Source organism: Cuculus canorus, chromosome 10 (genome assembly GCF_017976375.1).
Source record: "Cuculus canorus isolate bCucCan1 chromosome 10, bCucCan1.pri, whole genome shotgun sequence".
Taxonomy (NCBI): Eukaryota; Metazoa; Chordata; class Aves; order Cuculiformes; family Cuculidae; genus Cuculus; species Cuculus canorus.
This window is the reverse complement of record NC_071410.1, coordinates 6,913,280-6,938,971: the sequence shown is the minus strand read 5'-3', so window position 1 is coordinate 6,938,971 and position 25,692 is coordinate 6,913,280. Positions and strand designations below refer to the sequence as shown.

General features: G+C 39.7%; 1 protein-coding gene across 9 annotated transcripts in view; it reads right to left on the bottom strand.

Annotated features, from left to right (window-relative positions):
* Positions 1 to 25,692, bottom strand: part of FGF13 (fibroblast growth factor 13) — a 304,993-nt gene that overhangs the window by 66,921 nt on the left and 212,380 nt on the right. The window contains exon 1 of one of the 9 annotated variants that reach the window (XM_054075405.1): positions 18,769 to 18,897. The exons of the other annotated variants lie outside the window; for them this stretch is intronic. Coding sequence (XP_053931380.1) covers positions 18,769 to 18,880 — 112 coding nt within the window. The 5' untranslated portion in view covers positions 18,881 to 18,897. Of the gene's footprint in view, positions 1 to 18,768; positions 18,898 to 25,692 lie in introns of those variants that run through there. 9 annotated transcript variants of the gene reach the window in all.

Below are 25,692 nucleotides of genomic sequence, written 5' to 3'. Positions count from 1 at the left end.
ATTGTTGCAGGATGATAAGGAGTGTAATCTACCTAATGCATCTTTATAATAAACAATATTTACCACCATGAAAACTAAGTAGTCACTTAGTGAAGGTCCACTTAGCTCAGTTTCTTGCTTCTGGCAGTGCTCACTAGTACATGTGAATATAAAACCAGCCCAAGTAGTTGCACTTCGCACACACATACACCTTCCAGCAATTGGCCTCTTGGCAACTCCAGGCTTTACAGAAGCTGCTGCTGGCAAGAGCAGAGCAAAGGTGATATCTATAAATCACACAGGGATTTTGAGGTGAAAATTCCACGTATCATAAATAAACAGAGGGGAATTCATTAGCATAAGTTAGATGCACTCTTTTTGCAAACACCACTCACAAGTAACATTGGCCAGTAAAACATGAACAAGAATCACAAGCCATTTTCTGCATTGGATTTAAATAGGTCTAGAGACTAGAAAAATTGCGTATGCAAATTCTACACAAGCAAATCAGAAGAAATTCAGAGAAGTCAATTCAGAGAAGGAGGCTAATAGTGGAACATCTGCTGCTGCTCCCAATATTTGCATTAGGCATCTGGGTGTATTTTTGGGGACACAGACCTCATCAGAAAGCACAGAAAGATTTTGTTGCTATGCAGAGAAACAATGCTCAGAAATCAGTGACACAGATACGAATCTGCTTGAGCTGAGTACTGTCACTTCTTGCTTAAGTCCAGCTGAACTACCATAAGGACACAATTGCTTCTATAGAGACTGGATAACTGCCCAACTTGTAGCTGCATTTCTATCTAAAACCATCACGACACTTGTAGATTAAGCTGCAGAAGTAGATACAAGTATAATACCATGATATTAATGAAATTCCCAGTCCATGTGTATGGCCTTCTCAACTCCCTAGTCATACTGCTAAATCATGCTGAGCTAAACTTACAGCAGAGAGGCACCATATTTAGCAGATTATGATATATCATCAGGGTTTCTGTCCTCTCCTTCCTACCCTCTTCCCTTTGTTTATCATTCTCATTTTCCACCTCTTCCTACCAGGATCTTCTTTCTTTGTTTCATTAAAAATTACAACATGCTTCTAATGAGCAGTAGTCACAAAAACCCCATCAGTATCTCAATGTCCTTAACCTTCAGTTGAGGTCAACTTAATCTTGTTTAAAAAAAGATAAACTTAGTTTAGCTTAATCTACAAAAAAAACCATTCCAAGGCCAGAAAGCTATTGCTGGGAAGGAAAGGACAAGGAGCAGAACTAGATTCTGAGGCACAGAACTAAGCCTGTTGGCTTGTAAGACATTATCTTGGCTGATCTTTCAATTTTATAATTTCACTAATTCTACTTAGTCCATTCCATGTAACTCCAATGAAGGAAGACCTCCTTGTGTTTTCTTGTCTCCTATATATATGGGGCAGTTATAAGAGGTTAAAGGCTCTAGTTGTAAAAAGGCACATGTACAGCTGCAGAGGTAAAACACATAGCCACACAGAATTCATTAAATTGTGCAGCACTCTTGTGTGTTGTGAGGCCTGCGGGGATTCACAGGCAGTTCCTCTCATATGATTGGAGCAAGAGATATGGATCCAGAAGTTGCTGGTATCTGTATTTCCTCTGGACTGTAACTGGAATTGGACATGTCAAACCTCTGCAAATATGGGTTCTACATTCCTAGTGTGAATTCACTTACATAAAGGCATTTTTTTCTGCATTTCTTCTTCCTAACTTGCAAATATGAGCAAACCCAAGATGTCCAAACAATGCTGAGACGCACAAACACCAGATAATCAGAATAGAGCTGGTAATGATCACAGAAACTTCCACCTCCTTTCTCCTTTATTCCCAGCTCCGTAATATACAAAATGTCTTACTCAGTGACTATATTTTTAAACCATTATTGCCATGAATTTTAGCCTACTTAAAAAGTTCTGATGTGAAGTCTTTTCAGGAGGCTTTTGGGAAATACAGTGTTTCCTGTACAGGAAGCAAGCGGTAGGACATTAATTTGTAAACAGTTATCAACCAAACGAATGGGACAGGCTTCCAGTCAAAAAAACCAAATATATAGAATTACTGCTAAAACCAGAAACAAGAGGGACACCTAGAGTTAGTTCCTGTAACTGCTCCAGCAAGGTCATTCACTTTCTTTCCCAGTTTTGTTTCGGTCACTGGTGATATTCATTACAACAAATGTTAAGTGGTGCCTCGGGCTGTAATTAACAATGAAGTTGAAAGTGCAGGCTTCAGGCAAGCAGAGAGAGACGCTGTGATGCTGCGTGTAACACTTCGTTTTTATACTTAAGCGGAGCTGGACCGGGCGCCTCTCACTCTCGGGTGTTCCCCGGTGGCTCAGGTAAAGGCCCCGGGTACCCGCGAAGAGCTGGAAAGGGGTCGCTGTCCGCGGTGCTGAGCCGCTGTCCGCGGTGCTGAGCCGCCGCACAGCCACTCTCGCACTGCATCCTGCCCCACTCCATCACCCCGTACACTTTGTAACGCCCTGGAACGAGTCCCAGGGCCTTTGCACCAGGTTTATAAACAAGCACCAAGGTCCATAATCAGCTGCTGGTATTTTTTATTATATTGTGGCTAGGCAACATATTCCCCAAAAGCTAACCTACAGCAGCAATTTTGACGGCTTTAGACCCACTTCACCTCCACTACAATAATGCCATAAAAGCTTACTGCTTTTGGAAAATAGAAATGCACTTAGTAGCTAATAATTAGCATTACATATTAAGTGATTATAGTAGCTAAATACATTTTTAACTTGCCCAAACTGCAGACTGTTTGCTTCGCATCCTACGGTTTACTTAGAACTACTAACTATTAATTTTGAAGAGAAAAAAGCATGGATGCCTTGTGCAATGTCATAGAAGTTGTTTACTAATCATGTTGATTTATTTCTAATAAAGAATTATATATGTTCTAGACAGTTAATATCTAACTGGCACAGTTAATACCTAACTCTCTGTACACACTGCCTGTCAGATTATTGTTTGATATTGGGGCATTTTTCCAAGAGTCCTTGGCTTTGTTTATCTCTTCTATCCATAGGGCGTTGGTTCTTACAGTAAACTGATTGTTTCATGTACCAAATAGAGAGAACACACTTTATCATTATTAAAGAAAATAAATTAAACCATCATAAGCTTTTAGCTAAGACATTTGCAAAAGAATATATAAAAGCTGATGGTTCTGTATTAAAAAGATTTTCAACTTGTTAACACCATAACAAGATTTTCTTCAGTTAATGTTCAGCACAGTACTCTCATAAAAGGCAATTAGACCAGAAATTGAATTACTGGATTTTTTTCTTTAAAGCAAGCTTTATATCTGAAAAAAACCTTGGGTACAAAATTAACTAAATATGTAGCACGGATATTTAGAAGGTCGTAAAATCAATCTGAGCGACATTTGAAAAACATATTAAAACTGGACAAATTTGCCAGCTTAGTAGCATATTCGGTATATTTACCATTTCAATCAGTAAGAATTAACAGTAACACTTGCCTTTTCCTTCTTGAATAGTGTATTTTTAGAGTTATCAAAGAAAATTCATGAAGTCAAAGAACAATCACATTCTTAGTATTAACAAATATTAGCCTTCAATTTCTTTATATATTTTATCATCTCTACAGAGGATTACTTGCCAGGAAATACATGCTAGTTTTTTTCCTATAAAAATATTGCTTAAATACATCTTACCTGAATAAGACTTTCTTAACCCCAAAGCCATGCTGCCTTACGAGCTGCTCCTATCCAGACAATTGCAGTCTACATTTGGAGCAGATACACAGAGAGTAGATGAGAGAAAGTTTAAGGCATATTTAAAGTATTCTCTAAGGTACCGGCCAGAAACATCAAGCCCATACCCGTGGTATAGAGAGATCATTAATGGGCATTAGTGACAGACCATTATGACTTTCAGAGATCATTAAAGATTCATAATGTAGCTGTATTGTTCTGGCAACATCTAACCATTTCTTGGACATAAATGTACATTTCTCCTACATGATTTACTTAAGCTTATTATTTTTGAGTGTTGAATTTTATTTTCTGCCTCCTAGAATTACAAAGAATGCCTGTAACAGGATACTGTAGTGCATTATGCCAGCCACAGCAGCCTAGTGCTTAGTTCAGTTGATACCCTTTATTGTAAGGCATTTTGCAATACGAAGAGCTCAACAACATTCATGAGGCAGAATATGTGTCATACTTTCTTTCTTCTTTAAATAAGCTGCATTATTGATGTACTGTAAATGTTACAAGCATAAAAAACTCTTAGAAGAATTACATTTGCTAACAATTCTGAAATGATTAGCTTCTGATTTTTTTAATCTTTACTTCTGCATTTCAGAAAAGCTCCTTTTTCAACATTTGTATTAAGTGAAAAATACTGAAGATATTCTAGTTGGGGTCAACCAAGTCAGCTACTCCTAATGCAGTTTTGATGAGTGAAGAAAACACTAAGATTTGGTTTTGAAGATGTACATTATTGCAAAGACTTTGGTCCAAAATGTGACAACAGTTTCATTTCAACTGTGTTAATCAAGGGCTGGATTTGAATTTTCTGTTGCTGACCTTGACTGAGACCTTGTTTAACTCACCCTTCTTCAGCACAGCAAGTTAAGCCCATGCTCACATTTTATGCAAGTAATGAGATTTAACCAATTTAGAAGCAGAGTCAGATTTCGAAGGCAAACACTGTCTCTATGTGCTATTTGGTCATTGTGGAGCCATAATTATGAGTAGTACAGAAGAGCTATTTAAAGAGGCTCCAATTCTTCACCAGGAGTTGCCACTCCCCCTAAGACACACTTAGAAGTCACATATGCATAAGCTTGGTTTATTTTGCAGTACAATGGACCAGCAGTGAACACGTACCACTTTGCACATCTGGAGGAAAATCAGTGAACTCCAGCTGAAGAGCTGTAACTTTTTAAGTCTTTTAACACAACTCCTTGCAGATGCATGAGGTGTGCTAAGGATCAGACCCTTAAAGTCACAGAAAAGCATATATCTTCCAGATGCTAGGCTTTAGGTACTAACATGTGACCTAGCAACTGAAGTCACTGAAGTATTTTTACATTTTTCAGCATTTATGTGGTGCTGAATCTAGACCTGAAAGGTGAAGCTTGCTAGTTTACTACTAATAAACAATTTTCTCAAAATAGTATTTCAGTGTTTACTAACACACACTGCTGCTTACGTCCTAGGAATTTGCAACAAGTTTTCAGAAACAAATTATGCTGTGAGTTGCACAATTTCAGAATATTCCCTATTTATTAGGCCACAGGTGCTTATAATCAAGCTGTGAATATTGCTGATATACACTATACAATTAAAACCACCCTTAATTATTGCTGCCAGAAACAAACATTACCACACCACGAAAAACTCAGTGTGGCAAATATCAAGTTGATTCCGAGATGTCTCCAGTTGGAAATGACACCATTTTCACCAAAACAAGTAAAAAACCCACGTGGAAGAATGTACTCAAGTTCATTTCTAATCGCCTGCTGAGTTCTATTGATTTCAAACAACTGACCTTGAATCGACAGGTTTCACGTCACCCATGTCAATTATTGTCAGGCAGTCAAAAGCCAGCAGTGGCATTGCTCATTGCCTTGCAATTATAAACAAGGTTAATCTGCTTGTAAATGTAGTTCCTTTCCCACAAGCACCAGTGCATTTAATTCCTTTCCCCAAAGCCTACACGAATTCGTAATGACAACTCCCTAAAATTTCCACGGCACTTATTAAAATTAGAGTATTCTGTACTCTTCAGCTACCTCAAGAATGGTTTAAGTGATTCAGAATAATTCTTACAGTTTTACGATAAAATTGAAATTGCATATTGAAAGCATATCTTGTGTCCAGCTAATCCCGACTAGCATCTAATTAATAATTGCATATTAACTTGGTTTATTGTTTTTACTAATAAAAGGAAAATACACTTTGTGTCTATTCTCCACTTTGTTTTGATCGCTTTATGTCTGTTATGTGTCCTCAGCATATGATGAGAACCACCTAACATAAAGGAATACGGCTCCTCTGAGATGCCTGCATTCAGAACAGCTAAGTCACTACCTGTACTACAGTATTAGTTATGTCTGCAGGGCACCAGTTTAAAAAAGCAACTTTATGCTGTGGTGTAGGACCTGTAGTAAAATGTCTAAAAGTAGAATCTGTAAAAAACCTGTAATTAAACATTTTTTTCAAGATGTATCAATAAATATCAAGCTGAATTTGCTATGAAGTACTTATGGGAGATTGCCATGTTATAGCTAGTGGATGACTGATGAGTTTACAACTCAGAGAAATAAGAAAAGATGGTTTGGAAATGACATTTACATTTCTGACTGTCCAAGTAGGAAAGCTCAAAGTAGCCCTCCAAAAGAGACAGTAGAAAGTCAAACCCCCTTTAAAGCACAATTTGATCAGTTTACCCATGCCATTATGTGCCACACCTATTCACTTTACAGGTGACCACAACACCACCACTCCCCACGTTACCTTGCTAGCTGATATAGGGATAGTGCAGCAAAAACACTCTCCTCTCAGAAATCACAGCCACGCTACCAGAACAGAGCTCTACCTTCTGTGTATGCTCTCCACAACAGGCAAACTTTGTCTAGTGTGCATGCTGAAATAAGGGCCCTAATACATCCAAAGAAGCTGGCATGGGTACAAGAGAAACGGCACAAATCATTGCTCTGCTGTGGCAGAAAAATAGCCCCTTTCAATCACTGAAACACAGGATCAGATTAATAATTTTGCATAAGCATTCCTATTTCAACTAATCCTACTACTTTGAGGTTTTGAATTGACCTCCAGAAAAAAAAAAAAACCTCTAAAACAACCAGGCTTGACTTTATTTCCTGGAATCCAACAACAAAATCTCCAACTAGTTTGTCTGGCATGAAGAACCTGAGAGCTCAGGCTCCAGTTCTGCTGATGCTGTTACGACCAAAGAATCTCAAATGTAAAATACAGATGAGCAAGCACAGCACTGATGTCTCAGCAGTCCCACAGCAACATCATGCAACACTGAACAGCAGCTGCATTAGAAACCTTCCAGGGAAATACAGATGATGAATAAAAGAAGGTTCCTGCCTTCTTGGAGAAGGGGGAATAAGGAGAAGACAGTGCTCTGGACTGCTGCCCAGCCAGACAAAAAACTCATCTGGGGTTTTACAGCCTGTTGCTTTAACGTAGACTATTTTGTATTAGTGATCATTATATCTTCAGTGTCATTCAACTGTTTAAATTTTAGCCTCAAAACAAAGCAACTCAATTAATCTCATTGTATATGAACATCAGATTATTAAAAGTATCAGATATTTGTATATTTGCCTGGAAGTATCTGTGATTCCGCTATTTTTTTTTTTCCTTTGTTTCTCCTTTCTCTCTTTTTGACCCGATTGTACTACTCTGTCATGGAATCCAAAATAAGGAGAAAACCCCTTGGAGAGTGGTACTATTTAATATTCTGATGCTGGGAATGCTTCTATTTCTAATTACTAAGAGGAAGCTGAGGGAAGCTAGTGCAGAATTACCGCTTTCTTTCCTTGGCTTCATGTGCCACCTGGTGGTACAACCCTAGGAAGCAGAAAACAGCATTTTTATGGAAGGACCTTGCTTATTTCAACAGGCACCTGGAGTTAAGTGCTGATTGTAAGGCTGCAAACTGCAATAAACAGCACTGAAGTTGCAAACATCTGTGCAGTTCATGTCAACAGCCATGCAGCATGTTTTAAATGTGTTCTGCAATTAAAACAATACTTCAATAGAAAGGGCAAGTTTCAAATACTGATTTTTCAGTACATGAAACTAATCAGCTGCAAACTCCTAAGATTCAGAAACTAACCCAACAATTTATAACACTTATTAGAAGTTCTTGAGCCCAACAGAAGCTCGTTTGCAAAAGCGGGACTAACAAGTAGACTTAGAATTGAAAGCAGTAAAGTGTGAGAGAGACTACGTTGCCTACCTGCAAATAGTTTGCAATATCCCACTGTTACACCATAAGCATGAAGGATAGAATAAGTACTAGATTGAACTTATTAAGCTATTGTATTTTACTTGGAATACAATATTTATTGTTATTCTATTCAGAGCATTTCAGTAAAGTCGCAAAATAAAGTATAATCAAAAGCAACTCCTATTTTCTCATCCTGAAATCAACAGCCCATGATTGTGTTGACCCACAAGTTGCACAGGGACAGGATGACATGAAAGCTGCCCTGCTAGGACGACCTGGTATCTGCATCACGTCACTTTGCAGCTGCGGGTGGGAAAGTAAATATTTACTATCAGGAGTTTGTCCCTTGGTGAAAATCTAAAGGCCAAATCTTGGCAGTGTGGCACAGCGCAGAGACATTCAGACTACCTTGGATTTAGCAGCACTACTATTAATTAGCAGCCAGACTGCTTTGTCAAGCATTCCCAGGACACCCAAGAGAGCACAGTACCTTTGTAGTGCCACACTCAAGATAGGTATCTGGAAACATTTCCTACTCTGATACACGGGGGAAATGAGGCAAATATACATTAGTTTACCGGCCCATGCTCTCTGTGCACCAGGGAGGTGGTGGCAGCCCAGTGTATTTGCAGAGGCTTTTGGCAGGATGACTGCAGCAGCTTAAAGCCCCACTCTTTGCTCGGCTCTTAGCATATCCCAAGGAAAGTTCCATGCATAATATGGGCAAATGCTGATGAACAAAGAGCAAACATTGGGGGAAAAAAAAGAGGTACAAATATTCTTATAGCCACCAGTGTATTTACACGAGCCCTATGTAATGACATCCTTTAGATCCACTATACCTGGAAAGCAAATTTCAGTTACACCAGCAAACTTCTACCTCAAATACAGTTTTTACTTACTCACTAAACATGGAAAAGAAAACACAACAAATGTCTAATCTATGCCCTCATAACAACATGATCCTACTCGTGTCTGGTATTCCAGGTGTTGGAGAGAAATTTTTAAAGCTAAAAGAAGCGTTTTCCTTATTTCCCATTAGAGACCAAAACTAAGATTACCCGTTCACTAGCTTGCCTGTTAAGGGAAGAGAGCTGAATGCTGCTCGTGTTTGTGATAGGGTTTGCAAAAGCACCTAAGAGAATTTGAAGCATATACCCCACTACCTTTCCCTAACACAGAGGTAAGGAACCTCCTAAAGTGCTTTTGAAAAACCCCACTTAAAATCACTTTAAAACAACTGCAAGAAAATACTGGGCAGATATCAGAGATGAGGAGGTCAGCAGAGACTCCACATCCATCTCCCTGAGATGAAGCTCCAGCAGCCCAAATTATCCAAGTTTGTTGATGACTACTTCCCTACCTGAGGAAATCCCAAAGACCCAGGTCAGGGTCAAGCATGAAGTATCCAAAGCCGTCTCCTGGCCAAATGGCAGTCAGCCCAACCACAGTGGCGGCAGCGTTCAGAAATGAGCAGATGGTTTTGAAATGACAGTGCCTCTTGCCAAATCCGACCCGTTCCGACTCCTCTGTTTCTGCAGTACCCATGCCATTTGCAAACGCTCTGTGCAAACATAACTCAGAAGGAAAGCTCTTCCCTCAGCAGCATGCAAGCATTTACAGCCAAAATCAATACACACAGTGCTCATAAAAGTAATTTCATTTATGATAATCAAATAAATTAGCTCTAAAAATTAATGATTACACTATTTACTGGCAGAAAATAATGGGTTGAAAGTTATTTAATTTGACACAAATTTGAGCTGGGTTTAATTCTTCAGATTTTATTCTTAATTTCTGCTGATATTTTATAACAGTGCAAATCATCATTTTTTTTCCTATGATAACATATGAAAATAAATTACTGAAAAGATTGACGTAAGCCGCGAACAGAAAAGGATGAGCAGACATCCCTGAATGTGAGTCAGATGAGAAAGCGCCGTGTACTTTTTGGAAAGTCGAGTGTTTGGAAAGTTCCCTGTCAGAGGGTCAATAAAAGCAAAACACTTTGCAAATGGATTCAAATCACATTTATATCTGGGAATTCCTCATGTGAAGACACAGAAGTTGTATACGTATAAATGGAAGGCTCCATCCTTGTCAGATAAGTTGATGCCTTAAAGAAGTTTTATTTAAGCACAGAATTCCATATTTTTGTTCCAAATTTCCATACCACAGACAAGATGCTGCACCAAACACTACTAGAAAAGTGTGAGTGAAAACCACAAATACATTAAATGGACACTTATGTTCCATCTATCATCCATCAGACCTTCATTCTCATTATTAGATACAGTGTCCCAGCACTATACTTACATCCAGATGCAGAACTGATCACACAGGAAAAGGTTTGCTAATAAAAGATGCTTTGTGTGTTTATCAGAACAACAAGCATAATCCTCTAGCAGACCAAGAAAAGCTCTCACCACGTATTTTGCAGACGTTTATTCTGGCCTATTTTCTTCATTAGGTCAAAAAGCAAGCCAAGCACTCATAAAGAAAGTCAATAAAACATTTGCCACTAGAGGAGGCTATTTAATAATTTTTTTATTCCAGTGACATACCTGTACACCGAGAGCTGAGTGGAGAGATTCCACAAAACCACCACAAGTTTTTCAGCAGGTCTGATTATGAATTAATCTGAAATCAGCAAATTTCTCAATAACTGTTTGTAATTTATCTTGTGTCAAATTAAAAAAAAAAAATCCACAAAACCCACAGAGTTCATAACCCGGATAATTTCTATCTATTTTAGTATGATGGTAGTTTTCACTCCCCACTTCACTGCCTGTTGAGCTGCCAAAGCGAAAGTGTTGTCAAGCACTGCTGGGACTTTACTCATCTGTAAATATAATAATCCTTAATAGAGAAATTTCAGCTGGGTTAATTACCAATGAAGCTCTACCATCAGCAAGTGCATCACTTTTCTTCACTATTTGTCATCTTTTCCTTTGAATTCCTATAAGCAGCTGGCCCCAGATTTGTATCCCAGATACGCTCAGGCCCTAAAACTAGGGATTTATTTCTATTTTGTCCCAGATCTGAATAGAATCAAATCTTAAAACATTCCAGTTTTCTATGAAACACATCTGCCCTTTCCATTATATATATATATATATATATATATATACCCTTTCTAGGTATAAACAGATATTAAGGGAAATGGGCCATGTAATTCTCTGTTGGAAAAATCTTGTGCTCATAAAACATCTCTGGCTGATGGTCCCAGAAATAGATGCCCTTTCTCCATCCGAGAACAATCACATCCCAGAACAAATCAGCACAGTTATGGGAGAAAAGCTTGTCCAATAATCCCTTCTTTTGATGCATGCTTGTTGTATCCTGTGGTAATATTTAGACACACCTTCTTGCCTATTCTTTAACTTAGGCAACAGAGGCTCGGACCCCCCCCCCCCTTTTTTTTTTGTTTTTGGCCACAATACCCTATATTTGGGCACAGTTCATGGTCAGAGGCCTTTGACAGAGGGTGACAACTCCAAGTTTCAGTCATGCATTCAGAGCTCACCTTTAGCCTTGCCAGCGCCCATGAGAGCTCACACAGACGCAGGTTCCCCGGTGGCAGCCTTCCTTTAGAAATGACCAAAAAAAGCCACTTGTATCCCCTGACACAAGCCAGGTTAGGAAGCGCCTTATACACTGAGATGGACATAACATTCGATAGCGCTTAAATGATGGGGCTACCACGATTTGCATCATGCACCTGAGGCTCCGAGTCACTGAAAATGCACTTCTCTCACTGCAAGCACTTCAGAGCCCCAACACTTCACTAGGAAACACTCAGGTGCATTTTGAGGGACAGAGCCTGAAAGCCAGCTACTTAATGACATCTTCTGTGCTGTTCCCCTGGCTTCCAACTCATAAACTCGAAATCTGGCCCTGCACCATTAAACACTCCCGGCTTCATTTCCTTTGCAAAAAAAAAAAAAAAAAAAAAAAAAAAAAAAAAAAAAAAAGCAGCTGCAAAACAAGGTAATTTAATTATATTTTTTTAATTAAGCAACTATGTAACCAAGTGTTCAACTGAAGCGTTGAGAGCTCTGAGCCCACCTCTCAGCATTAGAGGGAGTCCTGCTCCCGTTTAATTCTCTTTGCCGAATGAAGGAGGAAAAGTTGGAAGCAAGGCTTTAGGGAACAGCATTCCAGCAGGAAGGCTTTACGGAACAGCATCAGCAGCACTAGGAAATGAACAAGTTAAAAACCCGAGAGCATATTTCATGCTCTGCAATGGACCCACAGCACACAACAGCATAAAAATCAGGTCTCTCTCCTCATGTCAAGCATTAGCATTCCTGTTCTAAGCAACCTTGCTTTGAGCTGCAGTGCTTGAAAGAAGATTCACCCAGATATTCAGGTTCAGTCACCTTGGAGACCCAAAAGGGTACATCAGCCTTCCAAGTAGTTACCTGTCAATGGTAGCCTCGGAGAAATCTATCAGACGTGGGCAGACAGATAGGAGTCACCCATCTCTGTTCTTGGGTTTTATGGTAGTAACTGGCAAACAGAGACACCCAAAAATAAATGGGCAGAAGACTTCAGTGACATCATGTTGTTAAGTACTACAGCAACAAAGGCAAGAAAAGTAGACAGGCAGACAGGAGACAGTTCAGTCATGCCCTATCTGTGCAGTACAGTGTGAGTCATATTACCTTTTCAATATAGATATTTAGAGGTGTACCTGGACAGCTGCTGAAGGTGTGAGCAGATTCAACCAAGGTACGTATTTGCCAGTGCCTTGCTTGCATAAATATGACCAGGCCATAAAGACTGATGGATATTTAAGAATCTGGCCAGATCTTGACTTCAGGGCTTGGTGAAGATCCCAAGATCATAGATCCTTGGAAATATACAGCAATATTTACCAATTTGACCCTGTATACTGTTCCTTTTTATTTCACATTTACATACCCTGGAAATGGACTAACATTTTGCACTGCTCCATACCCAGCAAGGGAAGACAACAGAAGCAAGTTAAGGATCTGTTCTCAAGACATTATTCTGAACTCCACTATCAAACAAGTGACTCTGCCATCAATAACTGGGCAAGAACAGTTTCTGAAAAACAGTTTTTAAACAACAGCAGCAGCAACAAGAACAAAATATCTCTGTTATGGACGCTACAAGTTCATTGACAGGAAAGCTCTGAATTCCTCTGAAGAAGTGAGTCCCCGAGCTCCCGGCAGCCAAACAGTTCACCAACTGATATGTGAATCGAAAATGGGATAAAGTTAAGCTGAGGAAGAATAAAAAAAGCAGCTAGTTTCATCTTCTGTTTGGGACATTTGGAAAATCCATCAGCGCCAAGAGATACACAGAAAGAGCAAAACAAGGAGGAGATGCTCTCTGTGCAGCACAGGAGCCTGTGCTTTCCCTGTTCTCTGAGAACAGGCTGCTTGTGAAAATATGAGCATCTGTGGGAAATGATTTAGGGGATGTGAAATGGCAAATGGAGTTTCCTTTCCCTAGCTCCTGTTTCAACACAGTCATGATCATTAATGCCTAAAATCTGTCATCACCCAGAGGCTTTCCAAAGTCAGGCTGTGGCCCTGCTGAGACACAAAGTGCTTAAAGTCAGGCACCTAAATCTACAATTGCATGTCTAACCCCGAGAAAAGTGAGACTCATGCCACAGCAGCTTCACCAGCATAAGGAGATGCTCTCAGCCTGCAAAAGCCGCAGGTCAACAGCGCAACACAGACCTTCACTTGTAGGGACATGCCATGCAGACAGCTGCCACCAGGACTGCTGCCAACTTAGAGGACTCAAGCACAGAATCTCAGCCCCATTTTCAAGCAGAAGGGCTCCTGGAGTCAGTGCAGCAGCCAAGAAATCTTAGCTATGGGACTTGCCGGGACCTAAAGTTGTCTGATTTTCGGAAACATTAGCTCTCATCTGTATTTCTCATCTTGGGCAGACAGACCCAACTGGGTGTTGAAATAATCACAAATATCAGAAATTGCAGTAAACCGCAGAAAGGAGCTAAACTTCAGCAAAAGTTTTCCATCTAGAAATTCTAAGCACAGATGAGAAAATATTTTTTAAAAGTATAATGACAATTACATATTATCCCTCATGTCAGGATTTGAAACAAACTGCAAATTTTGCTTCACCAAATTACACCCCAGCACATGAGGCTCTTTTGGGATGCCTCTAAGTTCTAAGAATTCCAAGTTCATTCTGTTAACTCAAGCTTTAACTGCCCTAAATAGAGGACAGGGGATGGTGCAACCTTACTCTTTTGTACATGTTCTCTCAATGCTGATGACACATCACTTAAACTGACGGGAGTATGCACTTTCTGCTATTTTTAGGCTCCTGCAAACCTAAAGACTGGATAAACAACACTACCCATGCTGGATAAAACAAGGTAACACTGAACAGAAGAGGTCATATGAGGAAATTGTGTGGAATGCTGATTTCTTTCCATCCATTTCCTTAGTTTAAAATACATGAAGGCATAGTCTGTGCATCCACGCAGCTGTCACTCACAGAGATGGCCACTTGAACACACGACTGATGTACAGTAACAGCAACTCCTTTTTTGGCAATCCAGTCAAAGGAGTCAATAGGGAACTTGAGTACCTACTTAAAACACTAAAAATGGCTAAGTGCCACTGGAGACACGCACAAATATTTCACCCTACTGCAAGAGAGAAGAATGTTTTTTACAGAGAAGCCAGGCATCGACGATACTGTGTCTAATATTCTTTTACCCAGGAATATCTGTATATATTTGACTCAACACCTAGCGCTGACAAGTTTTCTCAGCTCTTCAACTTTAAGCCAGAGAACTGATGAATATAAAGGTGAAAGGCAGATTACTATTTATCTCTTGTTATGTCAAGCTTAACAGTCTTCTAACAAATGAATGTGAGGAAACACTTATTACCAACTTTCCCTGTAGTTTAAGCGGTAGGCTGCTCCTACAAGACAGCCAAGCCCTTTCGTTTAATTGAACAGAGGAAAAAATATTCTGGAATAAAGGAGGAAGAGCTGGCTTGCTCCTGATGAGTACCCAGGGTGGCCAGACGAGGCCGTGCGAGCTGCACAGATCCCTGATGCTACACACTGCAGAGTCTGATTGCCACAGCCGGGGGGAAATGGCTGGGGCACCCACACCAAGCAGGATCCCCTCAGCACTGTACATCACCAGCTGTGCGGTGACTCTGTGCAGCACTGCACAAGGATGATACGGATACAAAACACCTGTTTTCTTACCTCTGCTGCTGCTAAGATGGTATTTTAACAACCAGGCTGCAGCTATTCGATATAATTTGGGAGACAGGATTAAAATGACCCTCTTTTTTTATGCTCCACGCCATGTTTTGCTGTGCTCTTCCAATCAACTCGTGAAGCATCCCGTGTTTGTTTTAACTTTGGCTGCAATTAAACCTACAGGAAACGTGGTAAATGTAACCTTCCCATGGGGAATATTACTCTGCAAGCCACTGTCTGACCACTAGATAAAACACCTAAATGACACCAGCATCAATTTTTCACAAAGCAAGACTAAGATGAACATCTTGCAGTAATAATGTTAATTACACTTGGTGGATAAAATGAGAAGAAAAATACTCAGAGAATTCAGTGAAGGATGCTAAGATCTGTAATGCTTAAATAGCTTAATGCAATTAAAAGACTCACTCTTCAGTCATCAGCACTTTTGCAGCTCTACTGTAGGACGTAAGCACTGGAACCAGTGCACTGTGACAAGAGAACAGAATTTTGCTTTGCTCTACAGCCTTCAAACCTTTACCTGTGGGATGTTTGACACTCAATGTTTTTTATTAAATAACCTTGTCAAAACTGGACAGTCAGATGACTGTAACAATTAGTAGCTATTTACTGAAGCAATTATTTATCCCGTCAGACCATATATGAGTTTGGGATTTGACCAAGAGAATTTTAACGTCAAAAGATGACTAGAGATCTTCACATGAGGCAAGAACATATCCGAATCCCCAGCACCTGGTTTGACTGAATGCCACAGAGCATGCTTAGGTTGGGTTCAGCAGGAGTGCCCTCTCTCAGGAGTTGTGAGCAGCGGTTCACAGGATCAGAGTGCCTTAGAATAGAACTGCTTAGTCTCAATCATATCAGCACCAAAAGCCTAAACACAGAAACAGCTTAAACTGAACCACTCTGAGCCTGTGTGCAGATCATCTGAAGTTTGCCAAAGGCTGGGAAAACTCAGAAAGGCCCAACTGCCTGTGTAAATAGTGAATATTACATTATTATAAAACTGAGGCAGTCATTCACCAGAGCAAGTGCATAGGGAAATGGCCATTTCCAACCCACCAGCACAACTTAGGGTCAGCCTGTCACTTATCACTGCCTTACACAAGTCTTTCCATTTTACCTCAACTACTCTTCTTAAATTATACCTTGACTACATTGCAATGTATAGTTCAGCTCATCTACCTGAATGGCTTGTTGGAATACGCATGTACTCTTTAATTACCATAGTTTCACCGTTTTTACAGCTAACCAAAATGAATTCTAGCACACAGCTCACACAATTATTTACTGAGAAAATATCCTGAATTTATTACCATTTTCATGCAAAAACCAAAAAGGGTCACTATAATTTTCTGGATAATAAGTTGGCTGCCATGCATCAGCATACCCACAATTCACTTAGTAGACTAATTAGCTGGACATTAAGCAACCAGGACTTCTCAAATACTCCCTTTCCAGACATTAAAAATAAAAAAGCAAAACAAAAAAGTCAACATCTTATTTAGGTTTCTACAATCAGATGTTAAACTAAACTGGTTGCACAGGAACTATAAAAATTAGCCCCTTATATGCCTGTAAAGTCCAGGTACAAATCTCACAGATACAAAATATGAAGCAGAAACCTGTTGTTAGACTTATAGAATTACCTACAAGTGCTCTCAGCGAGATTAGATTACAAATCAATGACAGCTATGCTGAGAGCCAAATTACGGCTGACCCTGAATGAATATAAAAATGTGAAGAATGTGCAATACCTTGCTTTTTCCTCCATTCTGTTTCCACAGAGTACCATGCACAACTGAATCCATTCAGCTTCCCCAAGTAATTGATTTTTTCAGTTTGACATCAAATAAAACATTTTCTTTCTCCTTAAAATAAAAAGACCTGTTTTAATGGCTTTTTTTACACAATCTGCAGCACAATATCTACTTTTGAATTAAGACACCAAAATGTCCCAGTTTTAAGAAGTGCGACACTTTTTTTTCTTCTAACCAGGCTGAAGCCTACTTATTGAACATCACTCATTCATCTCCATATTGCAGCTCCTAATGGAAAATGGTTTATTATGGTTGATCACCCAGGAGATCACTTTTCCTCATTAAAATTTTAGACATCTCAACAAAGTTTAAGTTATAAGATCAGTTTGCAAGGAACCCCATGTTATTCATCAAAGGAGACCAGCTCCTATATGGAAGGAAGAAAACCAAGTCCACCTGGGTGTGAGTGCTCTGGTTCATCCAAGGGGATTCAGCCAAGCAGAGGCAAAGCCAGCAATAAAACCTCAGTATCCTGGACACCAGTAAATACAATCCTAATCATGTGGACATGCTTTCCCTACTACACTGCTACTTTTCCAAAACCTGATAGTATCAGCCTGCTGCTCCGTCTGAATAGCCATGCGGAATGGCCCACGACAAATTCAAACACCCACCTTTTTCAAGCTGATAAAGCCACTCACCGCAGTGGCGATGCCTACCACAGGCAGAACAAATCACCTCCAGCTCAGTACACACAAAAGAAAAAGAAACGTCTCAGCTACCAAGCATACATTGTTAAAAAATATGATCTGTGTGCCTCAAGAGATGGGTTAAAAGAGAGAAGTCTAATGTTCTCGCTTCATCATTTCCAGTGTCATCTGCTTATTTCACTGAACAACTGATAGCATGGAAGGGAAGCAGTGGAAGTTTTGCTAAATAAATACTCCTACATCTGTCGACAGCTTGTAGGCACTCAGCTAAAAAGAAGTAATTTGTTTTCAAATCGCACATTAAGGCTCGGAAGGGATGAAATTACCATCTTTGTCATCAGATAATGCAATATTGTAATATGGTAACATCTAGAAGCCACAATCAGGTTCATAAACTGAACCTGCAAAGGGATGGAGACACAGATCCTGCTCTGAAGAGATAATTAGCATTGCAAACTGACAAACCATTGTTTCTGCTATCAATAACTTGACTTAAATTGTGGATGGAGACCCAAGAAACTACAGACAAAGCTCTGGACGTTTTTGTACTATTTTGGCTTTGAATGCAGAGTCTTAAAAATAATGAATCCACGCCACTGGAAGAAATGCGTATCTACTCTCAGCTGAAGGATTTTGTAGCTTCATACAGCCTTTCCATAATTTATACCTTGCCTCTTTTAAGCCTCTTTAGAGCACACAGAGTTGTAAAGGTATGATACACCAGTTCACAAACCATTTCAAAATATAAACAGACTAGAAGAATTTGATGAAAAAAAATCTTTTTTTTTTTCAAATCAGAGTATCTGTTAATTTTATTTTTGATGAAATTCATCTTTTTTGTAAAGGTTAATTTTTTATTTTCCATTTTCAACACCTGGAAATGGTGTCCAATGGATATATCTAAGTGACAGATTTCCATTTAGAGATTTTTTTCTCCGAAGATTTCTTTTTAAATTAATATTTACTAAAAACAGGAAGAACTCATTGAATGTTTCAGTTTGATCAAGCCTTCAGCCTAGGCCAAAGAAGATGACCCAGTAAAAATGAATTAAGAGTTTTCTTACCCTTAATATATCCCCATAGTAAGTGGTGGGGCTGAGACAAGATTGACTGTCCAGCTACCTGTAGGTGAAAAAAGCTTGTGGATACAGTGACAGAGAATGACCATGCTGTCATTTCCACATGGTGGTATAGCAGTGGGAACTATGGAAAAAACAACCTCAAACGTTATGAGCGAATTACGTATCTTATTTCTGTTGTTGTTGTCAACAAGACCTACATAGCTGTGAAATTTAAGCTGTAACAAAAGCTGCTGATACATACATACAAGCTATAAACAACTGGCTCCTTTCAGAAATAAGTAAGGACTGTCATTTTTATTAAGCAGGAAAAAAAATCAATAAAACATGAGAAGACACGTAGAGAAAACTTATGTTCCAGCTACTATAGCAACATATTTTTAATCAATAGGAGAACGCAAATAATATACAAAGCAATGGACAACACAGCTGTAATTACTACTTCATGTGAGACCATGCTTCATTTGCATTGTGACATCCAATCAGTCAGAATTAAATTTTGTATGCTACCCTATGTCCCCAGATCTCTCCTTCAGCTAATCTGTCACATCCTTTACAGAAGTGTTACAAATAAGATTTATCAAGATGACAAATAGAGCTTTCATTCCTACCGTGCACGGCGCTTGCAGTGCTCAGTGTACAAGCAGCAGCTCAGCTGCTAAGCAACAAAATAGAAACAGAGAAAGAAAAAGCCCCCTCCCCATCAGAAATGCCCATTTTTCCACATACTGAGTCAGACCCACTAAAACGAGAAAGGGATTCAATTGCACCACAGATACTCCAAATTCTCAGAGGTGGGGGAAAAAGTTATGTTTATTTGCCATGTCTCTGATTAACAATAACCTCAGATTTACTGGGTCCTACTGCAAGTTCCTATTTTCAAAAACACGTTCTGTTCTTCCTTTTTTTCTGAAGCTGACTCATAAAATAACTGCTGCCTGGGGCAACACGATGTCTGCTGTTGCCCACACCATCAACATTGCTCTGACACTTCATACTTTGCCAATGTATTACCTTGACGCTTATGTTTTCTCAACCGGTAGAACATTCAGACAACTCACGGAACACGGAGCTCAGCAATCACATTTCAGAGTAATCTACTTCTGAATGATTTTTAAACTACTATTACATTTATTTCAGATGTCCTCATCTCCAGTCCTTGTCACAGTTTACTAGGCAGCACATGCTACACATTCTACTCAATACTGATATGCTGCTTCGCAGTACTTTATTTTCACTAATCCAAGCACTGAATTTAATTGCCAGCCCTGCCATATATCTTTACAACAAAACCAATGTTTTGCTCTTCAGCCAAAAACACTTTCGCCACCAAGGGATCTCGTAGGGGAGAGGTTTGAAGACTGCCATGGTTTGCATCTGCAAGTCTAGAAGTGCTTCAGACCAGGAGGTTTATCGCCAAATCAACTTCAGCTCCATCACAACCCCAAGACAGTCAAATGAAAAACTTGCAGCTGAGTTTACAAAGAAGGCATAGCAAGGTGGCACCTTTCCATAAGCTCACAGATCCAAAATTTCTCACTGCACTTGCTCTTTGTTCTGAGAAAATAAGGAACAATGCAGTTAATTTATTCTCTTTCCACTGAAATTTAAATAAATTGGATGGCATCTCTGTACTTGAAACTTCCTTTACTTCAATATAATTTATACAAGAATCTATGATGCATATTTATTATTATTTTCTAGGTTCAGCTTGTCTTAATATTGTATTATATAGCAGGTATCACAATACTTAGCACAGGTTACAGAATTAACTCCAGAAGAGCAAAATAGATGGCTCTGTCTACAAGTATTGTTATGGGTAGGATAATTTAGTAGAACAACAGCTCAGAGACATATTTAAGGACCTGAATATTACCTAAAGGGCTATGTAAGCACTATCTCTGTTTTAAGTGATGGTTCTTAGCTGTCTCCCAACAACTGAAGTACAGCTTTATTCCTCATTTCAAACGCTGACCAGCATAACTTGCCCGAGCTCTTCCTTAGCTCTGATTTGCACGGCAACTAAGTCCTTCCCAGTCTTTGATACACTTATCTTCACAAGATTCCTCTTAAACAATTTTGCCTGTGTTATTGTAAGCGGAGTTTACCTATTATCCTACACTTGAACGCAGCTTTCCCAACAGCCAACTCGGCCTGACTCTGATTGCTATCACTAAGCAGCAGCAAAGCTGCATTACCAAAGGTGTAAGTGGTGCCACTGAGAGCTACATTATGACAGTCTTTGGAAGCTATGCAGACAGAGGAAGGGCTAGTAAGTAGGACAGAAATACAAAGTTCAGTGCATAGGCCATAGCCCCTAGAAGACAGTGATATAACACCATAGCCACATTCAAAATAATCAGGACTTCAATTTTCAAACACACCCTTATTTACCCACAATGGGACAATGTATCAAACAACTGAGTCCTAGAAAAATTTCTACAAGGTTATAACCATTAATAATAGCAGGAAAATAAAACAATTGCCATATCAGGTAGAAATGGATGTCCATCTATGCCAGATATTAAAAAGTATACACACTCTGCAGTAATGATACCTGCTCTTCTCTTCTCCTGCCAACTCTGTTTCATACTATGAGAGTGCTTTAAATCCTAAAATCCTGAATATGGAACCCTGCCAAAAGCTAGCTGCAATTAATCTACAACTAAATATTTTGATCACTGGCACTTTCATGGAGATGCATGGATACCAGGAACCCATGTACACCACCTCCCACCTACCCCGCCCTTGAACTCCAATTTATCAAGAACTCAGTCTATTTTTTTAAACGCCATATATTTATGGAGAAAACCAGAACTTTGCATAAAAGTGTAGAAAAAAAGCAATGCCCACCCCAAACTGAATAGACTTAAAACAGCCTTGGCCAATACACAATCAGAGCAAGTGTCTGAGGGAAATCGCATTCAGATCTCAGTCATCAGATTCAACCACAGACATATTCGTCAATGGCCAGAAATAGTGTGACAGTAAACTTTACCCAGTTACCCAGATTAACACCCTCCCACATCTTAAGTCTCTAAGCAGTCATTGTTTGCATGGGTAGTTGCAGCTGAGGGACTACGAGGGAGCATCTGTGCTGAGAGTTAACTTCAGGCTCAAAGCCGACTTCCAGACTACATTTGCACCAGCAACATTCCTGCATCCTCTGCCTGCACTCCTGGGAGACCTGATCACACTCCCCATTTCAAGAGAGACCCAAGGTCTCACCTCTACAGTTTGTACTGGTTGAAACAGCTGGACCTGAGCAGGATACGGCCCAACCACACAGGAGATATTATGCATTTAGCTCTTCCTAATCACAACCTGAGTGATTTAAGCTAGAGCCAAATTATCAACCACACATCAGGCAGAAAGAAACCACGAAGCCTGACGCACTCAACCACTTTGGATGTAAACTTCAGTTCATCTGAAGACCTAGCTTTGTTGTTTCAATAGACGCTGGATCAAAACCTTCCTAAGGACATCTGGTTTGACTTTGCTGCATGGTTTGCATCAGCAAGTAGCTAGAGAGTTTCCTTATTGAAATTTCTACATATTAGAAGTGCCAGAAAGGTACCTTTGAGTCATGTTGATAAACCCTTGTTTAATAGCTGTCAAGGGAACATGACAGATTAGCCGGAGGGAGGATCTCTGGGCATCCAGCACTCACAGGCGTATCACGTACAATAAAATGCAGATGTAAGGAATGATCACATCACAGTGCTAGGCAGCATCACGTCTGCCCACAACATATGGATATCAGCTTGCATAAGAAAAATGGCATTATAAACCTTTATGGTGTTATCATAGGTCAAGTGGAACTCTGGAACCTGTTTTGGCTGCACAAGTCAATAGCACAAAACCCACACATTGCCTCACTGTGAAGAACAGAAATGCCTTATCTCCTTTGAAGAGTCCTCACCACTCTAGCCCCTGACGCAAGGGGCATGTGCTATTACTTTGACTGCCTGTCTAACACAGTTGCTGCCACAAGGGGTTACACTTCTTTTATCAAATATCCATTGTGTCCAGGCAGTTACATAATGTAGATTAATCCAAAATATAAAAGGTCTGGCTTTCAGACCAAACATTTAGAAACCACCACCCACTTTTACGTATTCTACTGTTGCTATCCTCTTGAACCTCAAAGGTTAGATTACTGGAACTCCAGAACAGCTTTTAAGCAAGCATCTATGTACAACATTTGGACAACTTTTTCTTCTGTGCTCTATCTTTGTCATGTAATGCTCATAGTCTTGCACAGAAAATTACTTGAGTCCAGATGTAAAATTTGCAGATAAAAACAAACAGTAGAGAAAATCCCAGTGGGGACATGCCACAAGCCTCTGATGTACAGCAAGTTTAATCTTCCTGAATAATTGTTCTTTTTCCCATCCCACGCTGCTATATTTTACTCTATCTTAATTTATTTTAATAAAACATACGTTTGTTTGGAAACAGCATATATTACTGAGCTGCTCCTGGTTTAGAAAACAGAATAATTAGCATGATATAGCACACAAATGCATCTCTAGTTCATGTTATTTTCTGCTTTGTCAGTTTGACTCAGTATGTTTTAAATTGCACAAGCTATTTTTAATGTCCTTTTTGCAATTCAAATCTGCATTCTGTAAGTATAACTGAAAAGATAACAGTTCATTTTCAGTCTTGCACTCAAATCTGTTGAGGGAGGCTTTAGTAACTGTTGAATAATCTGTAATTTAAACTGCCTTTATGACTGTATTAATTTTAAAACAAATTTTTCTTTAAAAAGCCAGATCTATGAAATTAAGTGAAAAAAGGTGAGACTTGATTTGCAGTCTTTTACATGGGTCTGAAGGTGGGCAGGTTTGGAGTTGACCAGTGAAATGCATGCTTCATGACAGTTAAATTTGAACTGGAGCTTGTGAATGGAAACATTTATCTCAAGCCTGTTAGAACAAAGTAGTAACACCACCAAGCCTCCATGGCTGGACCTCCGAGGTTAGATCCTGAAAACCCACCCGTGATGAGTCTCTTCTGGATCTCTCCAACTCTTATTACTCCCTTGTCCACATCACACCCTGGAAAAGTACTTGATCTCTGTTTTGAAAATTCTGTTTTCATGTACGTGTCTTGGACATACCATGAAGTTGTATGAAAGTGGAAAACATCGTGCACAACAAAATCAGCTCCCTCCTTACACTCATTTCTCTTTCTCTGGCTGGAGCCTTGGATCAAGTCATGAATCACAGAGCATTTTGTCCTAATTTAAAGTGATAACTGTAAAAGAAATTTGTAATGTGTATAAAATTGCCTTGGGTAATTATAATTTTCCTGAGTCTGCACAACGCAGTGTTAGAATAATTACTACATAGTTGGTGCTGCAGGGCCAAAAAAGAACTGGTGTCAGGCAACACTGCTGAACAAGCTCAGAAAACAACTTGTAAGAGGAGCTGCCACAGACAGAGCAGCACACAGGGCACTGGCATGACCCATACAGCATGGTCTCACACACTATTCTTGCAGATTACTTTCTATTTACATAGACTGTGGAAATTAGGGGTGTCTCCATATCACTGCAAAATCAGCACATGGCATTAACAGCATTGGCCTTCAGACCACTGATGGACATTTGTGACAGACTCCAGATTTTTGGATTATGAGACTGTATCAATAATTCGAACTACTGAATTGCATTAAGGTTACACAGCTCAGCATCTCTGTCATGGTAAACCTGTATTGGCCCTGCTGAACTGGCAGAAATCAACAAGGTTGCAGTAAGCATGGGATAGTGTTTGAAAAGGGCATCGACGCTGGCAAGATAGGCAGCATGACAGTTTTGCAGAGCACCGGACAGTGGACTAGAGTTTGGGCATCTGACCAAAGGGAACAGATGCTCCTGAGCTGCTCTCACTCTTATCACCAGACCAATTCACAAAGTCCAAACTCCCCCAGTTCACAAGCTGGTTCACACCTCCTCAGTCCCCTGTGAATATTGCTTAGCTGCAATAACAGTTGAGATCATATATTTTAACATATGAGATCAAACCCATTACAGTATAGCCTTCTATTAAAACACCTTCACAGCTGTATATTCAATGGGTGAAAAGGCAAAACAAGGCTTAGTAGTTATGTTAAACCCATTCTGGCTTACTCCGATTTAGATCATGACAAAGAAAATGTATAATTGAAAAGTACCCTAGTACAGCAGCAGGGCTCCTACACTCCCTGGATTCCCAAGGGACCTGTGGATGGAGAAGGCTTTCATGTCAAGACCCTCACTGGACATGCACACAGCTGTATAAAAATAAAGTTTGCTTTTGAATTCTGAAGCCATAAAAATACAATTAGCAGAAAAAGAGGCTATAAGAAAACTTAGCAACACATTCATGTATTCAAACTGATGCATGAATTGAAAACCACACAAACCAATGAAGATGCTATGACCAGCTTGAGTACTGTCAAGGACACCCAGGCTTCATGTCACAGCTCAGGAGCACTTGCATTACATCCATTTCACACGTAGTTTCAACCATTATGTTGATATAGTGGGCCACGGAAAGTGAGCCTGCCAGGAATACTCCTCCTTTCAGTTTTTCAAGGGTCTGAGTAAGAACGGGCTCAGCACTGGCTTAGGCACCCTTAGGGCCACACAGAGCATGGAGCAAGCGGGGACAAAGGCCACTCTCCTCTGTGGGCAGGAAGTTGTGCCGCCCTGCACAAGAGCTGCCAGGTGACATCATTCCCACAATGACGTGCAAGTGGCTTTACACCCCAATTCCAGCTCATACATTTAAATGAGCTTCCATGTTTCAGCGTTGACAGGTGGCATATCTGAGGCATTACAAGAATATGATTCTATAGAGTATGACCTTAAAAGATATATATGTTAACAGCAGAGCAAGAGAACAGTTGCTGAAACTATTG